This window comes from Ursus americanus, chromosome 17 (assembly GCF_024610735.1).
Source record: "Ursus americanus isolate L20-20 chromosome 17, mUrsAme1.1.p, whole genome shotgun sequence".
NCBI classification, from domain to species: Eukaryota; Metazoa; Chordata; class Mammalia; order Carnivora; family Ursidae; genus Ursus; species Ursus americanus.
In genome coordinates this window covers 20963069-20981302 of record NC_142143.1, presented here as the reverse complement: position 1 = coordinate 20981302, position 18234 = coordinate 20963069, and the positions used below count along the sequence as shown (strand labels likewise).

Here is an 18234-nt window from a genome sequence, read left to right as displayed (position 1 = left end):
AATTATATTTTCTTTTTTTAAAGACTTTATTTATTTGAGAAAGCGAGTGAGATAAATAGAAAGCACAAGTGTGGGGAGGGAGAGGGAAAAGCAGACTCCCCACTGAGCACGGAGCCCAACTCAATCGACTCAATCTGGGCTACATCCCAGGATCCTGGGATCATGAACCAAGCTGAAGGCAGAGGCTTAATCGACTGAGCCACCTAGGCTCCCCTCTATTTACATTTTTTAAATATATATGTGTTACTAAATTTGTTATTTTTTAAAAGATTTATTTATTTGAGAGAGAGAGAGAGAGCGCGCACGCATGCCAGCAAGAGAAGAGGCAGAGGGAGAGGGAGAAGGAGAGAAGCAGACTCCCCCCTGAGCAGAGAGCCCTGCAGGGGGCTCCATCCCACAACCCTGAGATCATGACCTGAGCCAAAATCAAAAGTCAGATGCTTAACCAACAGAGTCACTCAGGTGCCCCAAACTTGTTCATTTTTGAATTTAAATTTATTTTAAATTTTTATTTAAGGTGTACCTTTCATCTTATTCAGACATAGCAGCTAATGACCTGTCATGGCTCAGATTTCTAATGTGAAAACATATTTTCTGATAAAAATGTACCTGTCAGTTTTACTGAATCATAAATAAAATATTAACCAACTGTCATTTATACATCTTATGATGTATCCATGTATATCACAAGTAACAATGTATTAAGCAGGCCCTTTATCTCCATATTCATTAAGAATAAATTAAATTTCAGGTACTATTTTTAATATCTAAACTATATTGGTATTTAACATTAAGATCTTACCGAAATCAGTATTTTCTTTTTTTTTTTTAATTTTATTTATTTATTTGAGAGAGAAAGAGTGAGAGAGAGATCATGAGTAGGGGGTAAGGGGAGACAGAGAAGCAGACTCTCCACTGAGTAGGGAGCCTGATGCAAGACCTAATCCCAGGACCCTGGGATCATGACCTGAGCTGAAGTCAGATGCTTAACTGACTGAGCCACGCAGGTGCCCTATTGATTTTCATTTTTATTTAAGTTGTACCTTATATCTTTCAGAGGTATCAACAAATGAACTTGTTGACTGTGCTTGGTTACTAGGCATGAAATATTAAGTTATACTGATGAACAACGTTCATAAAATAGCAAACAGTGAAGTAACGTCTATATGTTGATCATAAAGTGACATTCTTTCTTATATATAGCATTTCATAAATACAAACTGCTCTGAAATCCTAAAGTAAATGTGGTCGATGAGCTCACAGAAGAAACAACTCCATTTCCCAGGAGTAAAATAAAATATCTAATTAAATTTAATAATAATGCAATTTAAATCACTGCAACATTTTACAGCTTGAGGCTAATATATAAGTTCAGGTAAAAATAGGAATTCTAAAAGTATTGATTTTTGCTACTATATTTGTTTTGATTTCTGATAGATATAAATACACTTCTAATTCATATGAAATATCTTTTAAGAAGTTTCTGGATATGTTCTGGGCAAAATTAAGTTAATTGGGAAGGTTCAACATTCAAATTTCTTTACTTCAAAAGCAAATTTCCCTATAATTAAATCATAACCAAAGACATTTATTTTGTTCCATCCTCTCTCGTTAGTAGTCCAAAGAACTTTGAAATAAATGCAAATCATCTTCATATGGATATAGTATTTAACAAACTAATGAAATTCCCACATTAATTAATGCCCTTTTGATTTCAGACTTTCTTGAAGATTTTACTTCTCCCTAACAGAAATAGAGTTGCAAACGTGTTTGATATGGTCAAAAGACTTTAGGACAATCCACTCCATTTTCTAACTGGAGCACCTTTTTATACTGAATTCACTCTCATAGATTTCCAGGGAGAATGAACAAGAGCAAATTTTAGCTACTTAATATCCTTATCCAGGAAAGAAGCAATCAGATCAAAGTTATTTCTAGGTTATCCAAAGAAAAAGTTCATGGACCAGACTATATAAATTTTTATACGAAGTTCTCTTCTTTCATTAGAAAACTTAAGAAAGAGTAAATCAAAAATACACATAAATTACTATCTGGATTCTAGATATTAATAATTTGAGCTACTGTTTGGATTTCAGATAATGGAGTCTAGGATTCAAGCATTAAATATTTAAAGAATGAAAAGCAAGAACAGCAAATACTTAAAGCCCACACACAACAAAGAATATACATATTTTGAAGATATAAACGATAACGATTTAGTGCTGACAGTTCTCAAAACAGCATCCAAGAATCACAGTGTGCCCAATACAGTTTAATGAGATGAAACTTAACAAAAAGAAAAGGAATAATTTGCTAAGAGAAGGAGAACTGAAATACGAATACACATGTTCAGTAAAACCTTATAGTGAACAGTAGGATTATTATTAAAAAAGAAAAGAGGAAAGGAAAGGAGAGAGGAAGAAAAAGAACATGGGACAGAGGAAGGAAGGAAAAAGGGAAAGAGATAGGGAGGAATAAAGTGGAGGAAGGAGGGAGAGAGGGAAGAAGAAAGGCAGAAAGGCAAGCCAGCTGGCTGTCTAATGTCTCCTCAGAAGAGAAGAGAACCAAATTTGTAGCAAAAATACATGAGAGAGAAAATGAATCCTTCATATTATAAAAAAGAAAAACAGATAGGTCTCTTGCCTATCTACTGAAATAACTTACAATCAATTGCTAGTGGATTTTGTTCTACTGACCACGTTTTTTTCTATCATTTGAAGGTAATAATTTTCTAATCTGCAATTACAAATGATCCAGGAAATCACTAACAGAAGTACATTTTCTATTGTGTTCTGATTTAGCTGAGTGAGGATGAATTGTTCATTATGAAATAATGTATTTCAGGTACAAAATGCTGCTCCACTTGTGGATTAACTAGAGCTGATAAACAAGAGCCCCCAATAAAACATACAAAGTAAGAGGATATAAAACAGGCTTAATCGTATGAAGGCTTAGACTGTATGTTGAGGGTAGGAGAAAAGCCTGTGTTCCAAGCAAAATAAGAAGCTACACATCCCTGTGATATTACTGCTAGCTCTGTGATTCTGTGAACTTTAGCCTAGAAATCATAATGTTTTCGGAAACAATCTACAGCTGATGGCTACAACAACAATAGCAACAAACATGGAAATGATGTGTTTCTGTGCTGACTGCTAAGGCTTGCTTGGGAAGAATACAAAATAATCAATTGCTCACTACCTTGCTAAGTGAGAATAGCAGAGGCAAAGAAAAAAAAACCATTCTTCTCTGGTCTGAGATATATACTATGACATTTTTTTCTCCTTCAAATATCTTTTCTTAAGCCAATATTAAAATTAGCATTCTATGTGAACACACAAGTTGATGATAATGGGAGGCAGCCCAGAAATAAATAATAGAACAGAGAAAAGCCAGCAAAAGTTTAGAAAACTGATGTGCATAGAGCCACAAAAGGAAGATAATGTAGAGTATTGGTAAAAGCATGCATTTAGAACTGAAACACATAAACTCTAAACACAGCCCCACCTTAGTATCTAAGTGATCATTATGTCATTTATGCAGAATGGACTTATTTCTCCATCTATAAAATGAGGGAAGGGAGGGGGCAGGACTGAGTAAACCATCTCTAATTTTAAAAATCCGTGGGTAATTTAAAGAGCTATTACACTCTAGATGAAAATCCAAATTTCAGAATTGTAGCATCATAGTACATAACCGAGCCACAAATACCAAAACAGTGTATCATAAAATGTTATAATTGAAAGGAACAATGAAAAATATCCAGCCTATGTATTCATTATACTGAACTGAGCCCTAGATGGGTTAATTAAATGGCTCAAGATATGTAACTAGCAGAGATGGGAAGATGGGATTAGAATTCTCCTGCTTTTTTCCAATGCCTATAGAATGACACTGAGTAAAATCTTTCTAGAAAGTGTTAAAAAGATGAGATCTTCGTATAAAATCAAAGCAGAGACACATAATTCTCAGGGAACATCTGCAATTAAAGCGATCTTAAAGATGTCTAAGATATCTAGTTAAATCCCCCTCTCCTTATGATTTTAATGATTGCTAATCAGTTTGCTTAAATTATCTTTACTTTGTACATTGTTAATAGAAATGAAAAATTATGCAGTGGGCCATAGGGAAACATATCTCAATGGTTAGAACTTGATAGGCCATCACATATAAATCAATAACATTTACTAAACACTGAAAACCACAGATGGATATGAATGCTAATCCATTTTGGGACAACATTATTTTGAGAACTGCTTATAATGACAAGCAAAGATAGAACAAGGAAAGTAGTATAGCTCCAATGCTCAGGCTGAAGATCTTCTGTCCATTAGATCTGATAGTTTGTCTTTCCAATTATTTTCCCAACTGGAATTCCCCAAATGCACCATTAAGATGATCAAAGAAGCCAACTGCATTGTATTTCTTAGGCTGATTTAATTTGCCTTCATTCCTGATAACCCAGGTACAAAGAAGAATAAAGAGTAATTCCTTTAAAACATTCAGATGATAGGGACCAGTACACATTTTACACTCTACAGAAGGACAGCAATATATTTTGAAAAAGACCCAGCAAAATAAAAGGTTCTGAGTTAGATGTATAAGATAATATAATATAGAATAGGGAGTGGATAAAAAGAAATGTTGTTTGGGAATTCTAATACTAAGAATCCAAATGATGAAACATTATGTTTATGATTATATTTATATGTATAATTATACATGGGTAGATATAGATATATCACCACATCCAAACAGAATGATAATATTAGATTTATGCAAAAAGTTTAAAAATAAAAAATGTCATAGTGATAAATGACGAAAAGGGCGTTTCTTGTGTGAGAACTTTAAAGCCATAAAATGTTATCAAGTGTGACTTGATCTTGTGTCTTAATTCACAAAATAAAGGAACAGGTGGGAAAGCAAAGGGTAACTAGTTTTTGGTTTTGTTTTTTGTTTTTTTTTTTTTGGTAACTAGCATTTTTAAGGCAGTAATTACTATATCTAAAAAAAACTCTGATAAAATGGGGGCACCTGGGTGACTCAGTCAGTTAAGAACCCAACTCTTGGTTTTGGCACAGAGCATGATCTCATGGGTCATGAGATCGAGCCCCAAGTCAGGCTCCACGCTCAGTCTGCTTGAAGATTCTCTCCCTAGGCCTTTCCCCTGGCATGTGCATGCACACACACACTCTCCCTCTTTTTCTAAAATAAATAAATCTTTTAAAAAATGAAGTAAAAGTAAAATGAAATGATCTAACTCTGGGAAGACTAATAATTTGGATCATTAGAGCAAAGGAAAAACAGAAAGGAAAGGGAGACATGAAAAGAGTCCTTTTCCTTCTGACGGGGGAGAACAGAACATCTAAATCATTCAGACTCCTCACACTTTGTCAGTAAACCATTAGGTAACCTAGATAAAACACTAGAAATGAAATGATGGTTATGGTTACACATTCTTTCACTGTCCATACTGTAGGCTATCACAGTATTGAAACATAATTCCACAGGTTAAAGAAATTTAAAACCAGAAAGACTATCTTGAATGACAAAGAAAAAGCATGTTACCTAAATTTGAAGGATTTTGAAGTGGCTCATATTCATAGTAAGAACCTATTAAGATTTTACTTTTGGTGAATACTTCCCATGTTCGATAAAGACACCCAAAAAAGGTAGGATGATGTTACTAATTGGTTTTATTCCATTCCCCCCTGAAAGCTACATATAACTAACATGTCCTGTCACTTCTCTCATTCTCCTTGTGTGATATTTGACTATTTTAGAACAATTCTCTTGGTTTATACTCTGCACATAATCATCCACAGCAACATTCCTACCAAGTTTAAATCGTCATTGTTGCCACCTGGTGCCTCCTCAAACTCACCTAAGCCCAGGAGACTCCTGGCAACATGAGATAGGTATCATCAACATAATCAACTTCATCACATGTAACTAAATACACCAGGTTTCTAGTCCAAATAAGTAGCACTTACTTATGTCCATTTAAGGCTGCATGGTGTAAAGCAGTGTAACCCGAACTGTCTGTGCAGTTCACATTGGGGCCTCGCCAGATGCTGCAAATAAAGCACAAGCGCAGAGTTAACAGTTAAGCAGAATCGTGCTTTGAAAAACAAAAAGAAGCCTCATAGTCCCACAGCCAGCAGCATGTTGCATAAGAAAATTCTAGTCATGTAGAAAATGAATGTCATCTTTCATGCATTCTCCTTGGAACAATAACTTCATTTATTTGATGTAAGGAAATTATTAGGAAATATAACCACCTTCAGAAATTATAAGTGAATGTAGGACTACTGCCATGTACTAAAATCTGAATCCAAAAATTCCCTATTACTTTATATAAATACTTAAATATTGGAAGCAATTAACACTCAGCTACTATATTCTATACCAAAGAATAAAGATTTATGACACATGCCTCCTCCATTTTAACACAATCCTTCTGAGATGTCAGAGATTTATATAAGTTAAAAGATATTTCTGCATTATGGGAAGAATATAAACTCTTCTTGCTGTTCAAATGCTACCAAGAAAATCAATATTTCATACTTGAAAATATAATTGAAGATGTGGACTGTTGTAAACCACAAGAACATTATAATAGTTTTGAAGATATCATTTTACAATACAACATATTTTGAAGATAATGTAACTACATAAAATAGTCCATTTTATCCTTGATCACTACTATTACAGAAACTATTTTTAGCTTTTGAAAACATAAGGCACTGAAAGCCACTTTTTAAAAACCAGATCAAAAAATTATTTTATCTGACATTCTTGACAATATTAAACTCATAAAAACTAAAGTCTAGAGATCTTCAGGTAAGATGGCAGAAGAGGACCCTAAATTCACCTCCTCTCACAGATACTAGGTAACACATCAGTGCAAATAACCTAGAAAACAATCCGAAGACTGGCAGAACAGACTCCGTACTTAAATGTCAAGGAGAGGCAACACCGAAGACGGTAGGAAGGGCAGAGATGCAGTGGGGAGCTAAAAACCCCTTGGGTCTGGCTGCCAGAGGAAGGGAGCCATAGGCACACAGAGGGGTGAGAAACAGACTAACATACTGGGAAGCCTGCACAAAGAAGATGAATCTCCACAGCAATTAGCTTTGAAAATCAAAGGGACAGAATTTTGTGAGTTCTTATAACCAGCAGGACTTAAAGCCTGGAACTTTAAAAATCAGAAGCTGGGCCCTGGGAGAGGGAGAGCCCAAAGGGTGAAAGGAAACTGAGTTCCTGCCCTTAAAGAAACAGCACAACAGTCCTCAGAGATATAGCTTAGAAGCAGCAGTTCGAAAAACACATGGGGTGCACAGAAGGGAGAGTTAATTACTAAGCTCAGAGTTCCTGAGGGATTTTCCAGGAACAAAAGAGCTGGCAGGTGCCATTTCATTCCTACCCCCCGCCTCCCTACCCTCCAATAATCACACAGTCACCTGTGGGAACCAACAGGGGCAGGCATTCACTACTTAACATGCTTACACCCCACCCTGCCCCCTCCAACCACACCTGCCTCAGTCCAGGGACAGCACGTCCCCTCCACCAGAAGATCAGTACAAATCTTGCCAACCGTGTATCTCCTGACCTCCCATGGAGAATACTGGCACCCTGTTAAAACTGCAACCCCCACCTGCACACACACTGTGGAGTGCCCCTGCCAGACTGGAGCTCTGCCGTGGCTACATGTCCCTACATATTCATGGCTACTGTGGAGGAGGACAGGTGCCACTTCATTGAAAGCAAATGCCCTGCCCACTACTTTCAAGAGCAAGAGACCAGCTGATTTTCCTAACAAAGAGAAACAGACAGAGAGTTAGGTTAAGTGAGGAGGCACAGGAATATGTCCCAAAAGAAGGAAGACAAAATCATAGCAAGATACATAAGCAAAATGAATATAAGTGATATCCTGAAAAAAAATTTAAAGTAATGATCATGAAGATACTCACTGGACTTGACAAGAGTAAAGGACATTAGTGAGACCCTCACCACAGAGCTAAAACTAATCAATCAGAGATGAACAACACAATAATTGAAATTGAAAATACACTCAACAGAATAAACACAAGCTAGAGACGCAGAAGAATGAATTAGAAACCTGGAAGTTAAAGTAATGGAAAGTAATCAAAGTGAGCAGGTAAGAGAGAAAAAAAATACTATGCAAAATGAGAGCAGAGGTAGGGAACTCGGGGACTCCACAAGCATAATAACATTTGCATTACAGGAATTCCAGAAGGAGAAGAGAAAGAAAGGAAAGCAGAAAATGTATTTTAAGAAATAATAGTTGAAAACTTCCCTGACCTGGGCAAAGAAACAGATAACCAAGTCTAGGAGGCACAGAATTCCCCAACAAAATCAACGCAAAGAGGTCCACACCAAGACACATAATAATTAAAAGGGCAAAAATTAGTGAGAAAGAAAAAATTTTAAAAGCAGTAAGAGAAAAGATGACAGTTACATACAAGGGGAAACCCCATAAGGCTATCAGCAGATAGAAAATTTGAGGCCAGAAGGGAGTAACATGATATATTCAAAGTGCTGAAAGGGAAAAATCTGCAGCCAAGAATAATTTATCCAGCAAGACTATCATTCAGAACATAAGGAGAGATAAAGAATTTCTCAGACAAAAACAAACAAATACAAACAACAACAAAAACAAAACACCCACTAAAACTAAAGGAGTTCATGACCACTAAACCAGACCTACAAGAAATATTAAAGTGAGTATAAATGAAAGACCATAAGTGAGGGTATAAAAAGTAAACTCAAAAACAGTAAAAATAACTATCTGTAAATATCAGCCAAGGGATTCACAAAATAAAAAGATGTAAAATATGATACCATATACAGAAAATGTACTGGGGAAAGGAGTAAAGAATGGGTTCAAACAAGTGACCATCAATTTCATATAGACTGCTGCTACATGCAGAAGTTATATACAAACCTAATGGTAACCAAAAATCAAAAGCCAATAATAGATATGCAAATAAAAAGAGAAATGAATCCAAGTACCTCACTAAAGAAAGCTGGAAAACCATGAGAGAGGAAGAAGAGAAAGGATGAGAGAAAACTACAATAACAAGTAACGAAGTCACAGAACAAGTTACAGAAAACAAGTAACAAAATGGCAATAAATACATATCAATATTACATGGAATGTAAATGGACAAACTGCTCCAAAGACATATAGTGACAGAGTGGATTAAAAAATAAGACCAATCTATGTGCTGCTTTACAAGAGACTCATTTTAGACCTAAAGACATGCATATTGAAAGTGAGGGGATAGAGCAATATTTATCATGCAAATGGAAATCAAAAGAAAGCTGGGGTAACAATACTTATATCAGGCAAATTACACATTAAAACAAAGACTGAACAAGAGACAAAGAAAGACTATATAATCACAAAGGGAATAATCCAACAAGAAGATATAAAAACTGTAAGTATTCATGCACCCACTATGGGAGCAACCAAATACATAAAACAGTTAATAACAAACATAAAGGAATTAATTGATACTAATACAATAACCGTAGGGGACTTCAACATTCCAGTTATGTCAATGGACAGATCATCCAAACAGAAAATTAACAAGGAAATCATGCCTTTGAATGGCACACTGGACCAGATGGATTTAACAAATATATGCAGAATACTCAATCCTAAAAGAGAAGAATACACATTCTTTTCAAGTGCACATGGAACACTTTCTAGAATAGATCATATAGTAGGCTACAAAACAAGTCTCAACCAATACAAAAAGATCAAAGTCTCACCATGCATCTTTTCTTTTCTTTTCTTTTTTTTAAGATTTTATTTATCCATTTGTCAGAAAGAGAGAGTGAAAGAGAATGCAAGTAGAGGGAGTAGCAGGTAGAGGGAGAAGCAGGCTCCCCGCTGAGCAAGGATCCTGATACAGGACTTGATACCAGGACATGGGATCATGACCTGAGATGAAGGCAGACACCCGACCAACTGAGCCACCCAGGTGTCCCACCATGCATCTTTTCTGACGACAATGCTATGAAACTAGAAATCAACCACAAGAAAAAAATCTGGAAAGAAAACAAATATGTGGATGTTTAATAACATGTTATTAAAAAATGAATGAATCAACCAAGAAATCAAACAAGGAAAAAACACGGAGAAAAATTGAAAATGAAAACAAAATTATACAAAATCTCTAGGATGCAGGAAAAATGGCACTAAGAGGGGGGCGCCTGGGTGGCACAGTGGTTAAGCGTCTGCCTTCGGCTCAGGGCGTGATCCCGGAGTTACGGGATCGAGCCCCGCGTCAGGCTCCTCTGCTAGGAGCCTGCTTCTTCCTCTCCCACTCCCCCTGCCTGTGTTCTGTCACTCGCTGGCTGTCTCTATCTCTGTCAAATAAATAAAATCTTTAAAAAAAAAAATGGCACTAAGAGGGAAATTTATAGTAATACAGGCTCAACTCAAAAAGCAAGAAAATTCTGAAACAACCTAACCTTATACCTAAAGGAGCCAGAAAGAGAAGAACAAACAAAACCTAAAACCAGCAGAAGGAAGGAAAGAAGGAGTAGAGCAGAAATGTATGATATAGAAACTAAAAAAAGAAATAGAAAAGATCAATTAAACCAGAAGCTGATTCGTTGAAAAGATCAACAAAATTGATAAACCTTTTGTGAGACTCATCAGAAAAAGAAAAGACTCAAATAAACAAAATCACAAATGAAAGAAAAGAAATAACAGACACCATGAAAGTACAAAGGACTGTAAGAGAATATTATGAAAAATTATATACCAACAAACTGGACAAACTAGAAAAAATTGATAAATTTCTGGAAACATGTAACCAACCAAAACTGAAGCGGGAAGAAATAGAAAATTTGAACAGACTGATTACCAACAAAGAAATTTAATCGGTAATCAAAAAAACTCCCAACAAACAAAAGTCCAGGACCAGACACTTTCACAAGATATTTCTAACAAACATTTAAAGGAGAATTAATATGTGTTCTCCTCAAACTATCCCAAAAATTAGGAGGAAGGAAAGCTTCCAAATTCATTCTATGAGGCAAGCATTACCCTGATACCAAAACCAAAAAAGACATTACCAAAAAAAAAAAAGGGGGGGGGGATTATATATGCCAGTGTCTCTGATGAACACTGATGCAAAAATTCTCAACAAAATATTGCAGACTGAATCCAATAACCCAGTAAAAATATTATTCACCACAATCAGGTGGGATTTATTCCTGGGATGCAAGGGTGGTCCAATATTCACAAATCAATCAACATGATACATCACATGAATAAGATAAAAACCATCTGATCATTTCAATATACAGAAAAAGCATCTGACAAAGTACAACATATATTCATGATAAAAACCCATTAACATAGCAGGTTTAGAGGGTACATACCTCAACACATGAAGGCCATATATGAAAAACCCACAACAAACATCATACTTGAAGGGGAAAAACTGAAAGCTTATCCGCTAAGGTCAGGAACAAGACAAGGATGTCCACTCTCACCGCTCTTATTCAACATAGTACTGGAACCACAGCAATCAGACAACACAAAGAAAAGTAAAGGCACCCGAATTGGTAGGGAAGAAGTAAAACTTTCAATATTATAGATGATGTGATATTATATGTAGAAAACCTGAAATATTCCACCAAAAAACTACTAGGATTGAAATGAATTCCATAAAGTCACAGTATACAAAATCAATGTACAGAAATCCGTTGCATATCTATACACTAATAATGAAGCAGCAGAGAGAGAAATTAAGAAAACAATCCCATTTACAGGGGGGTGGGGGAATGGGATAGGCCGGTGATGGGTAGTAAGGAGGGCACATATTGCATGGTGCACTGGGTGTTATACACAACTAATGAATCATCGAGCCTTACATCGAAAACCGGGGATGTACTGTATGGTGACTAACATAATATAATAAAAAATCATTATTAAAAAAAAAAAAAGAAAAAAAAGAAAACAATCCCATTTACAACGACACCAAAAAATAGTAAGAATAAACTTAAGAGGTGAAACACCTCTACTCTGAAAATAGTACAACATTGTTGAAAGAAATTGGAGATGACACAAAGAAATGGAAAGACATTCCATGCTCATGGATTGAAAGAACAATATAGACATTTATAGACATTTAACAATTGTTAAAATGTCTATACTGCCCAAAGCAATCTAGACATTTAATGCAATCCCTATCAATCAAAATACCAACAACACTTTTCACAGAACTAGAACAAACAATCCTAAAATTTGTATGGAACCACAAAAGACCCTGAATAGCCAAAGCAATCTTGAAAAAGAAAAAACCTGGAGGAATCACAATTACAGAATTTAACTTGTATTACAAAGCTGTAGTAATCAAAAAACAGTATGGTACTGGGGTGCCTGGGTGGCTCAGTCAGTTAAGTGTCTGCCTTCAGCTTGGGTCATGACTCCAGGGTCCTGGGATCCAAAGCCACATCGGGCTCCCTGCTCAGTGGGAGCCTGCTTCTCCCTCTCCCTCTGCCCTTCTGCTTCTGCTCTCTCTCTTACTTGTGCTAGATCTCTCGCAAAAAAATAAATTAAAATTAAAATTAAAATTAAAAAAAAATATGGTACTGGCACAAAAACAGACACATAGATCAATGGAACTGAACACAAAACCCAGAAATAAATCTACAAGTATATGGTCAATCTTTGATTAAGAAGCAAAAAATATGCAATGAGAAAAAGACATTCTCTTCAACAAATGGTGTTGGAAAAACTGGACAGCTACATGCAAAAGAATGAAACTGGACCACTTTCTTATGCTATATACAAAAATAAACTCAAAATAGATTAAGGGCCTAAATCTGAGATCTGAAACCACAAAAATTATGGAATAGAGCACAAGCGGTCATTTCTATGACATTGTCCATAGCAAATCCTTCTAGATATATCTCCTGAAGCAAGGAAAACAAAAGCAAAAAATAAACAATTGGGTCTACATCAACATAAAAAGCTTCTGTACAACAAAGGAAATAATCAACAGAAAAGACAACATACTAAATGGTAGAAAATACGTGCTAATGATAAAGGGTTAGAACCCCAAATATATAAAGAACTGATACAACTCAACACCAAGAAAACAAACAATCCAATTAAAACTGAACAGACATTTCTCCAAAGAAGGCATACATATAGCCAACAGACACATGAAAAGATTCTCAACATCACTCATCATGAGAGAAATGTAAATCAAAACTGCAATGACAAAGCACCTCACATGTGTAAGAATGGCTAAAATCAACAACACAAGAAACAAGTGGTGAGGATGCGGAGAAAAAGGAACCCGCACACACTTGGTGGGAATGCAAACTGGTGCAGCCACTGTGGAAAACAGTATGGGGGTTCCTCAAAAAAATTAAAAATAGAACTACCATATGATCCAGTAATTCCACTACTGGATATTTACCAAAGAATACAAAAACACCAATTTGAAAAGAAATACACCACTATGTTTATTGCAGCATTATTTACAATGGCCAAATTATGGAAGCAGTCTATACATAGATAGATGGATACATAGATACATCAATACATAGATAGATACACAGATAGATAAATCTAGATCTATCTATATATCTATATACAGACATATAATGGAATATTATTTATCCATAAAAAAAGAATGAAACATTGCCATTTGCAACAACATGGATGGATCTGGAAAGTATAATGCTAAGCTAAATGAACCAGTCAGAGAAAGACAAATACCATATGATTATACTCATATGTAGAATTTAAGAAAGAAAATAAATGAGCAAGGAAAAAAAAGAGAGAGACAAACCAAGGAACAGAATCCTAACTATAGAAAACAAACTGATGGCTATCAGAGGGGAGTGGGGAGAGGATGGATGAAATAGGTGAAGGAAATTAAGAGTATACTTATCACTATAAGCACTGAGTAATGCATAGAATTGTTCAATCATTGTATCGTACACCTGAAATTAATATAACACTGTATGTTAATTGTAGTGGAATTAAAATAAAAAACTATAAAAAACTAAAGTCTAATGACAAGTTAATTCATATATTCACAAATTATTGTATACCAGTTGTATGTGATGTATTAAGGTAGGCACTGAGATTACAAAATCATAATTCAGGGTCCATATTTACAAGAACAGAGTCCAGTAGAGGAGATATACACATGAGCAGTTACAAAGTAGCAAGATAAGTGCAGTTCCAGCTAGCACAGAATAAGTAACTATTCCAGATGAAAGATCATAACTTCAACTAAAAAGGGACAATGAAAATCAGCAGAATGCACTTATTCAAGTTAATTAAAAGGACAAATCAGTAAGATACAAGGACCAAATGAGGAAAGAAGGAGATGGTAATCTAGAATGACTCAGTTTTCAAGGGTAAATAACCAGAAAAAAACAAAACCTAAGATGTGAAAAAGAAGAGCATACTTGCTGGAGGGAGGACAGAGATGGAGAGGAAACAATGACTTCAGGTTTGAAGGCACTAAACTGTAAATAACCAACATACATACAAGTAAGGCTTTCCAGAAGACTATGAAAATACATATATATTTAGAAGCATGGTTCTGAAATTAGACTACCTGAGTTCAAAGCCTGGCTCCACTACTTGATGTGGGTAGCCCTGGATAATGTATTCAACCTCTCTGAACTTCATTCCTCGACCATAAAATAGAGATGATAATAATACTACTAACTTATGGTGTTCTTGTGAGATCTATATAATCAACATCTATAAAGCTCTTAGGGTGCTGCAAGTACACAATACCAGCATGTATTCTATTAGTTAGAAGACAGTCCAACGAATTCATAAGACAAATTATTAAGTAAAAGTTAAAATCATGTGAGTACCTGATACCAGACTCTGTAAAAGGGAGGCCTTTAGACTCAAAATACCTCAAGCAGAAAATTTATATAAGGGGAAAAGTTGAAACCTACTCTCAAAGGTTGGTATTAGATAAAATCTATCAATCCCTAGGTTAAAAAAAAAAAATCAAGCCTGAGATGGGTAGGCAACACCAAATATAAGGCAGCTCAAAATCTGAAAACCTCCTAGCCCTCACTAAAACTCTCAGAGAAACTTTATAAAACAACTAGCGAGAAAAAGAAAAATGAAAGAAATGTAGGACAGACAAAAAAAACCATGGACAATTAACAATAAGGATCCAGTAGAAGAAAAGTTTATAAGAAGCACACTGGGAGTTGTGCAGGAGTAGAAATAAAGCCAAGAGAATGCATTACACAATTTAAAACAGGAAAGTGTTCCAAAAAGAAAGGAAGAGGTCAAGTTAGATGAAAATAAGACAATTTATTTGGTAATTAAGAAGGTCTGAGGAAACTAAAAGCCAAATATAGTCAATTCTCAGCTTCTAACTTTACTTAGGCCTTAATGTTATTTCCATACAATGATTTATTTTGTTTAATGGTACTTTACCTCATGAGACTCAAAAAGTTTGACAGTTAAACCAGGAAAGTGATAAAATGTGCATATGTTTTACAACTTCATTGAGAGTATTAGGCTTTTAATATTCTTTTTTTAAAATCAGTCCTTGAAAATCAAAACACAACTGTTCAAAACCTTTGGGACACAGCAAAGGCAGTCCTAAGAGGGAAGTATATAGCAATATAAGCCTTTCTCAAGAAATAAGAAAGGTCTCAAATACACAACCTAAACTTAAACCTAAAGGGGCTAGAAAAAGAAAAGCAAATAAAGCCTAAAGCAGGAGAAGAGAATTAGTAATAAGAGCAGAAATCAATGAAACAGAAACCAAATGAAAAGTAGAACAGATGGACAAAACAAGTAGCTGGATCTCTGAAAGAATTAATAAGATTGATACACCTCTGGCCAGACTTATCAAAAAGAAAAGAGAAAGGACCCAAATAAATAAAATCATGAATGAAAGAGGAAAGAACACAACCAACACTGAAGAAATACAAACAATTTATAAGAACATATTATGAGCAGCTACATGCCAACAAATTAGGCAATCTGGAAGAAATGGATGCATTACTAGAGACTTACAAGTTACCAAAACTGAAACAGGAAGAAATAGAAAACCTGAACAGACCCATGACCAGCAAGGAAATTGAAGCAGTAAGCAAAAATCTCCCAACAAACAAAAGCCCAGAGCTGGATGGCTTTCCAGGAGAATTCTAGCAAACATTTAAAGAAGAATTAATACCTATTCTTCTGAAGCTTCTTCAAAAAAATATAAACGGAAGGAAAACTTCTTAACTCTTTCTATGAGGACAGCATTACCTTGATCCCAAAACCAGACAAAGACCCTCTCAAAAAGGAGATTTACAGACCAATGTCCCTGATGAACATGGATGCAAAAATTCTTACCAAGATACTAGCCAACAGGATCCAATAGTACATAAAAGGATTCTCCACCACAACCAAGTGGGATTTATTCCTGGGATGCAAGCATGGTTCAACATCTACAAATCAATGTGATACACTACACTAATGAAAGAAAGGACAAGAACCGTATGATCCTCTCAATAGAGGCAGAAAAAAAAAACATTTGACAAAGTACAGCATCCTTTCTTGATTAAAACTCTTCACAGTGTAGGGATAGAGGGAACATACCTCAATATCATAAAAGCTATCTATGAAAAGCCCACAGTGAGTATCATTCTCAATTAGGGAAAACTGAGAGCTTTTCCTCTAAGGTCAGGAACACGGCATGGATGTCCACTTTCACCACTGCTGTTCAACATAGTACTAGAAGTCCTAGCCTCAGCAATCAGACAAAAAAAAAAAAAAGAGAGAGAGAGAGGAAGGAAGGAAGGAAGGAAGGAAGGAAGGAAGGGCATCCAAATCAGCAAAGAAGTAGTCAAACTCTCACTGTTTTTAGATGACATGATATTCCATGTGGAAAACCCAAAAGACTCCTCCCCAGAATTGCTAGAACTCATACAGGAATTCAGTAACATGGCAGGATATAAAATCAATGCACAGAAATCAGCTGCATTTTTATACACTAACAATAGACAGAGAAAGAGATATTAAAGAGTTGATCCCATTTATAATGGCACCAAAAACCATAAGATACCTAGGAATAAACCTAACCAAAGAGATAAAGAATCTATACTCTGAAAACTATAGAACACTCATGGAAGAAACTGATGAAGACCCAAAAAAATGGAAAAATGTTCCATGCTGATGGATTGGAAGAAGAAATATTGTTAAAAAGTCTATGCTACTCAGAGCAATCTATACATTCAATGCAATCCCTATCAAAATACCACTGACATTTTTCTCAGAGCTGTAACAAATAGTCCTAAAATCTGTATGGAACCAGAAAAGACCCCGAATAGCCAAAGGAATATTGAAAAAGAAAACCAAAGGTGGTGGCATCACAATACCAGACTCCAAGCTCTATTACACAGCTGTAATCATCAAGACAGTCTGGTACTGGCACAAAAACAGACACACACATCGATGGAACAGAATAGAGAACCCAGAAATGGACCCTCAACTCTATGGTCAACTAAGCTTCAACAAAGCAGGAAAGAATATCCAATGAAAAAAAGACAGTCTTCAACAAATGGTGTTGGGATAATTGCACACCACATGCAGAAGAATGAAACTGGACCATTTCCTTATGCCACCCACAAAGATAGACTCAGAATGGATGAAAGACCTAAATGTGCGACAAGAATCCATCAAAATCCTAGAGAAGAACACATACAGCAACCTCTTTGACCTCAGATGCAGCAACTTCTTGCTAGACATGTCTCCAAAGTCAAGGGAAACAAAAGCAAAAATGAACTACTGGGAAAAAAAATGAACTACTGGGACTTCATTTAGATAAAAGCTTTTGCAGAGCAAAGGAAACAGTCAACAAAACCAAGAGACAACCAACAGAATGGGAGAAGATATTTGCAAATGTCTTATCAGATAAAGGGCTAGTATCTAAAATCTGTAAAGAACTTATCAGACTCAACACTCAAAGAACAAATAATCCAATCAAGAAATGGGCAGAAGACATGAACAGACATTTCTCCAAAGATGACATCCAAATGGCGAACAGATACATGAAAAAGTGGTCCACATTACTCGGCATCGGGGAAATACAAATCAAAACCAAAATGAGATACCACCTCACACCTGTCAGAATGGCTAAAACTAACCACTCAGGAAACAACAGATATTGGCAAGGATGCAGAAAAAAGGGACCCCTC

The 18234-nt window shown here is 35.6% G+C and overlaps 1 protein-coding gene across 1 annotated transcript in view; it reads right to left on the bottom strand.

The window, feature by feature from the left end:
• Window positions 1–18234, bottom strand: part of LOC148108640 (ankyrin repeat and sterile alpha motif domain-containing protein 1B-like) — a 197257-nt gene that overhangs the window by 38020 nt on the left and 141003 nt on the right. Inside the window, exon 2 of the mRNA XM_087868840.1 lies at window positions 5991–6071. Within this exon, the coding sequence (XP_087724966.1) occupies window positions 5991–6071 (81 nt within the window). The remainder of the gene's footprint in view (window positions 1–5990; window positions 6072–18234) is intronic.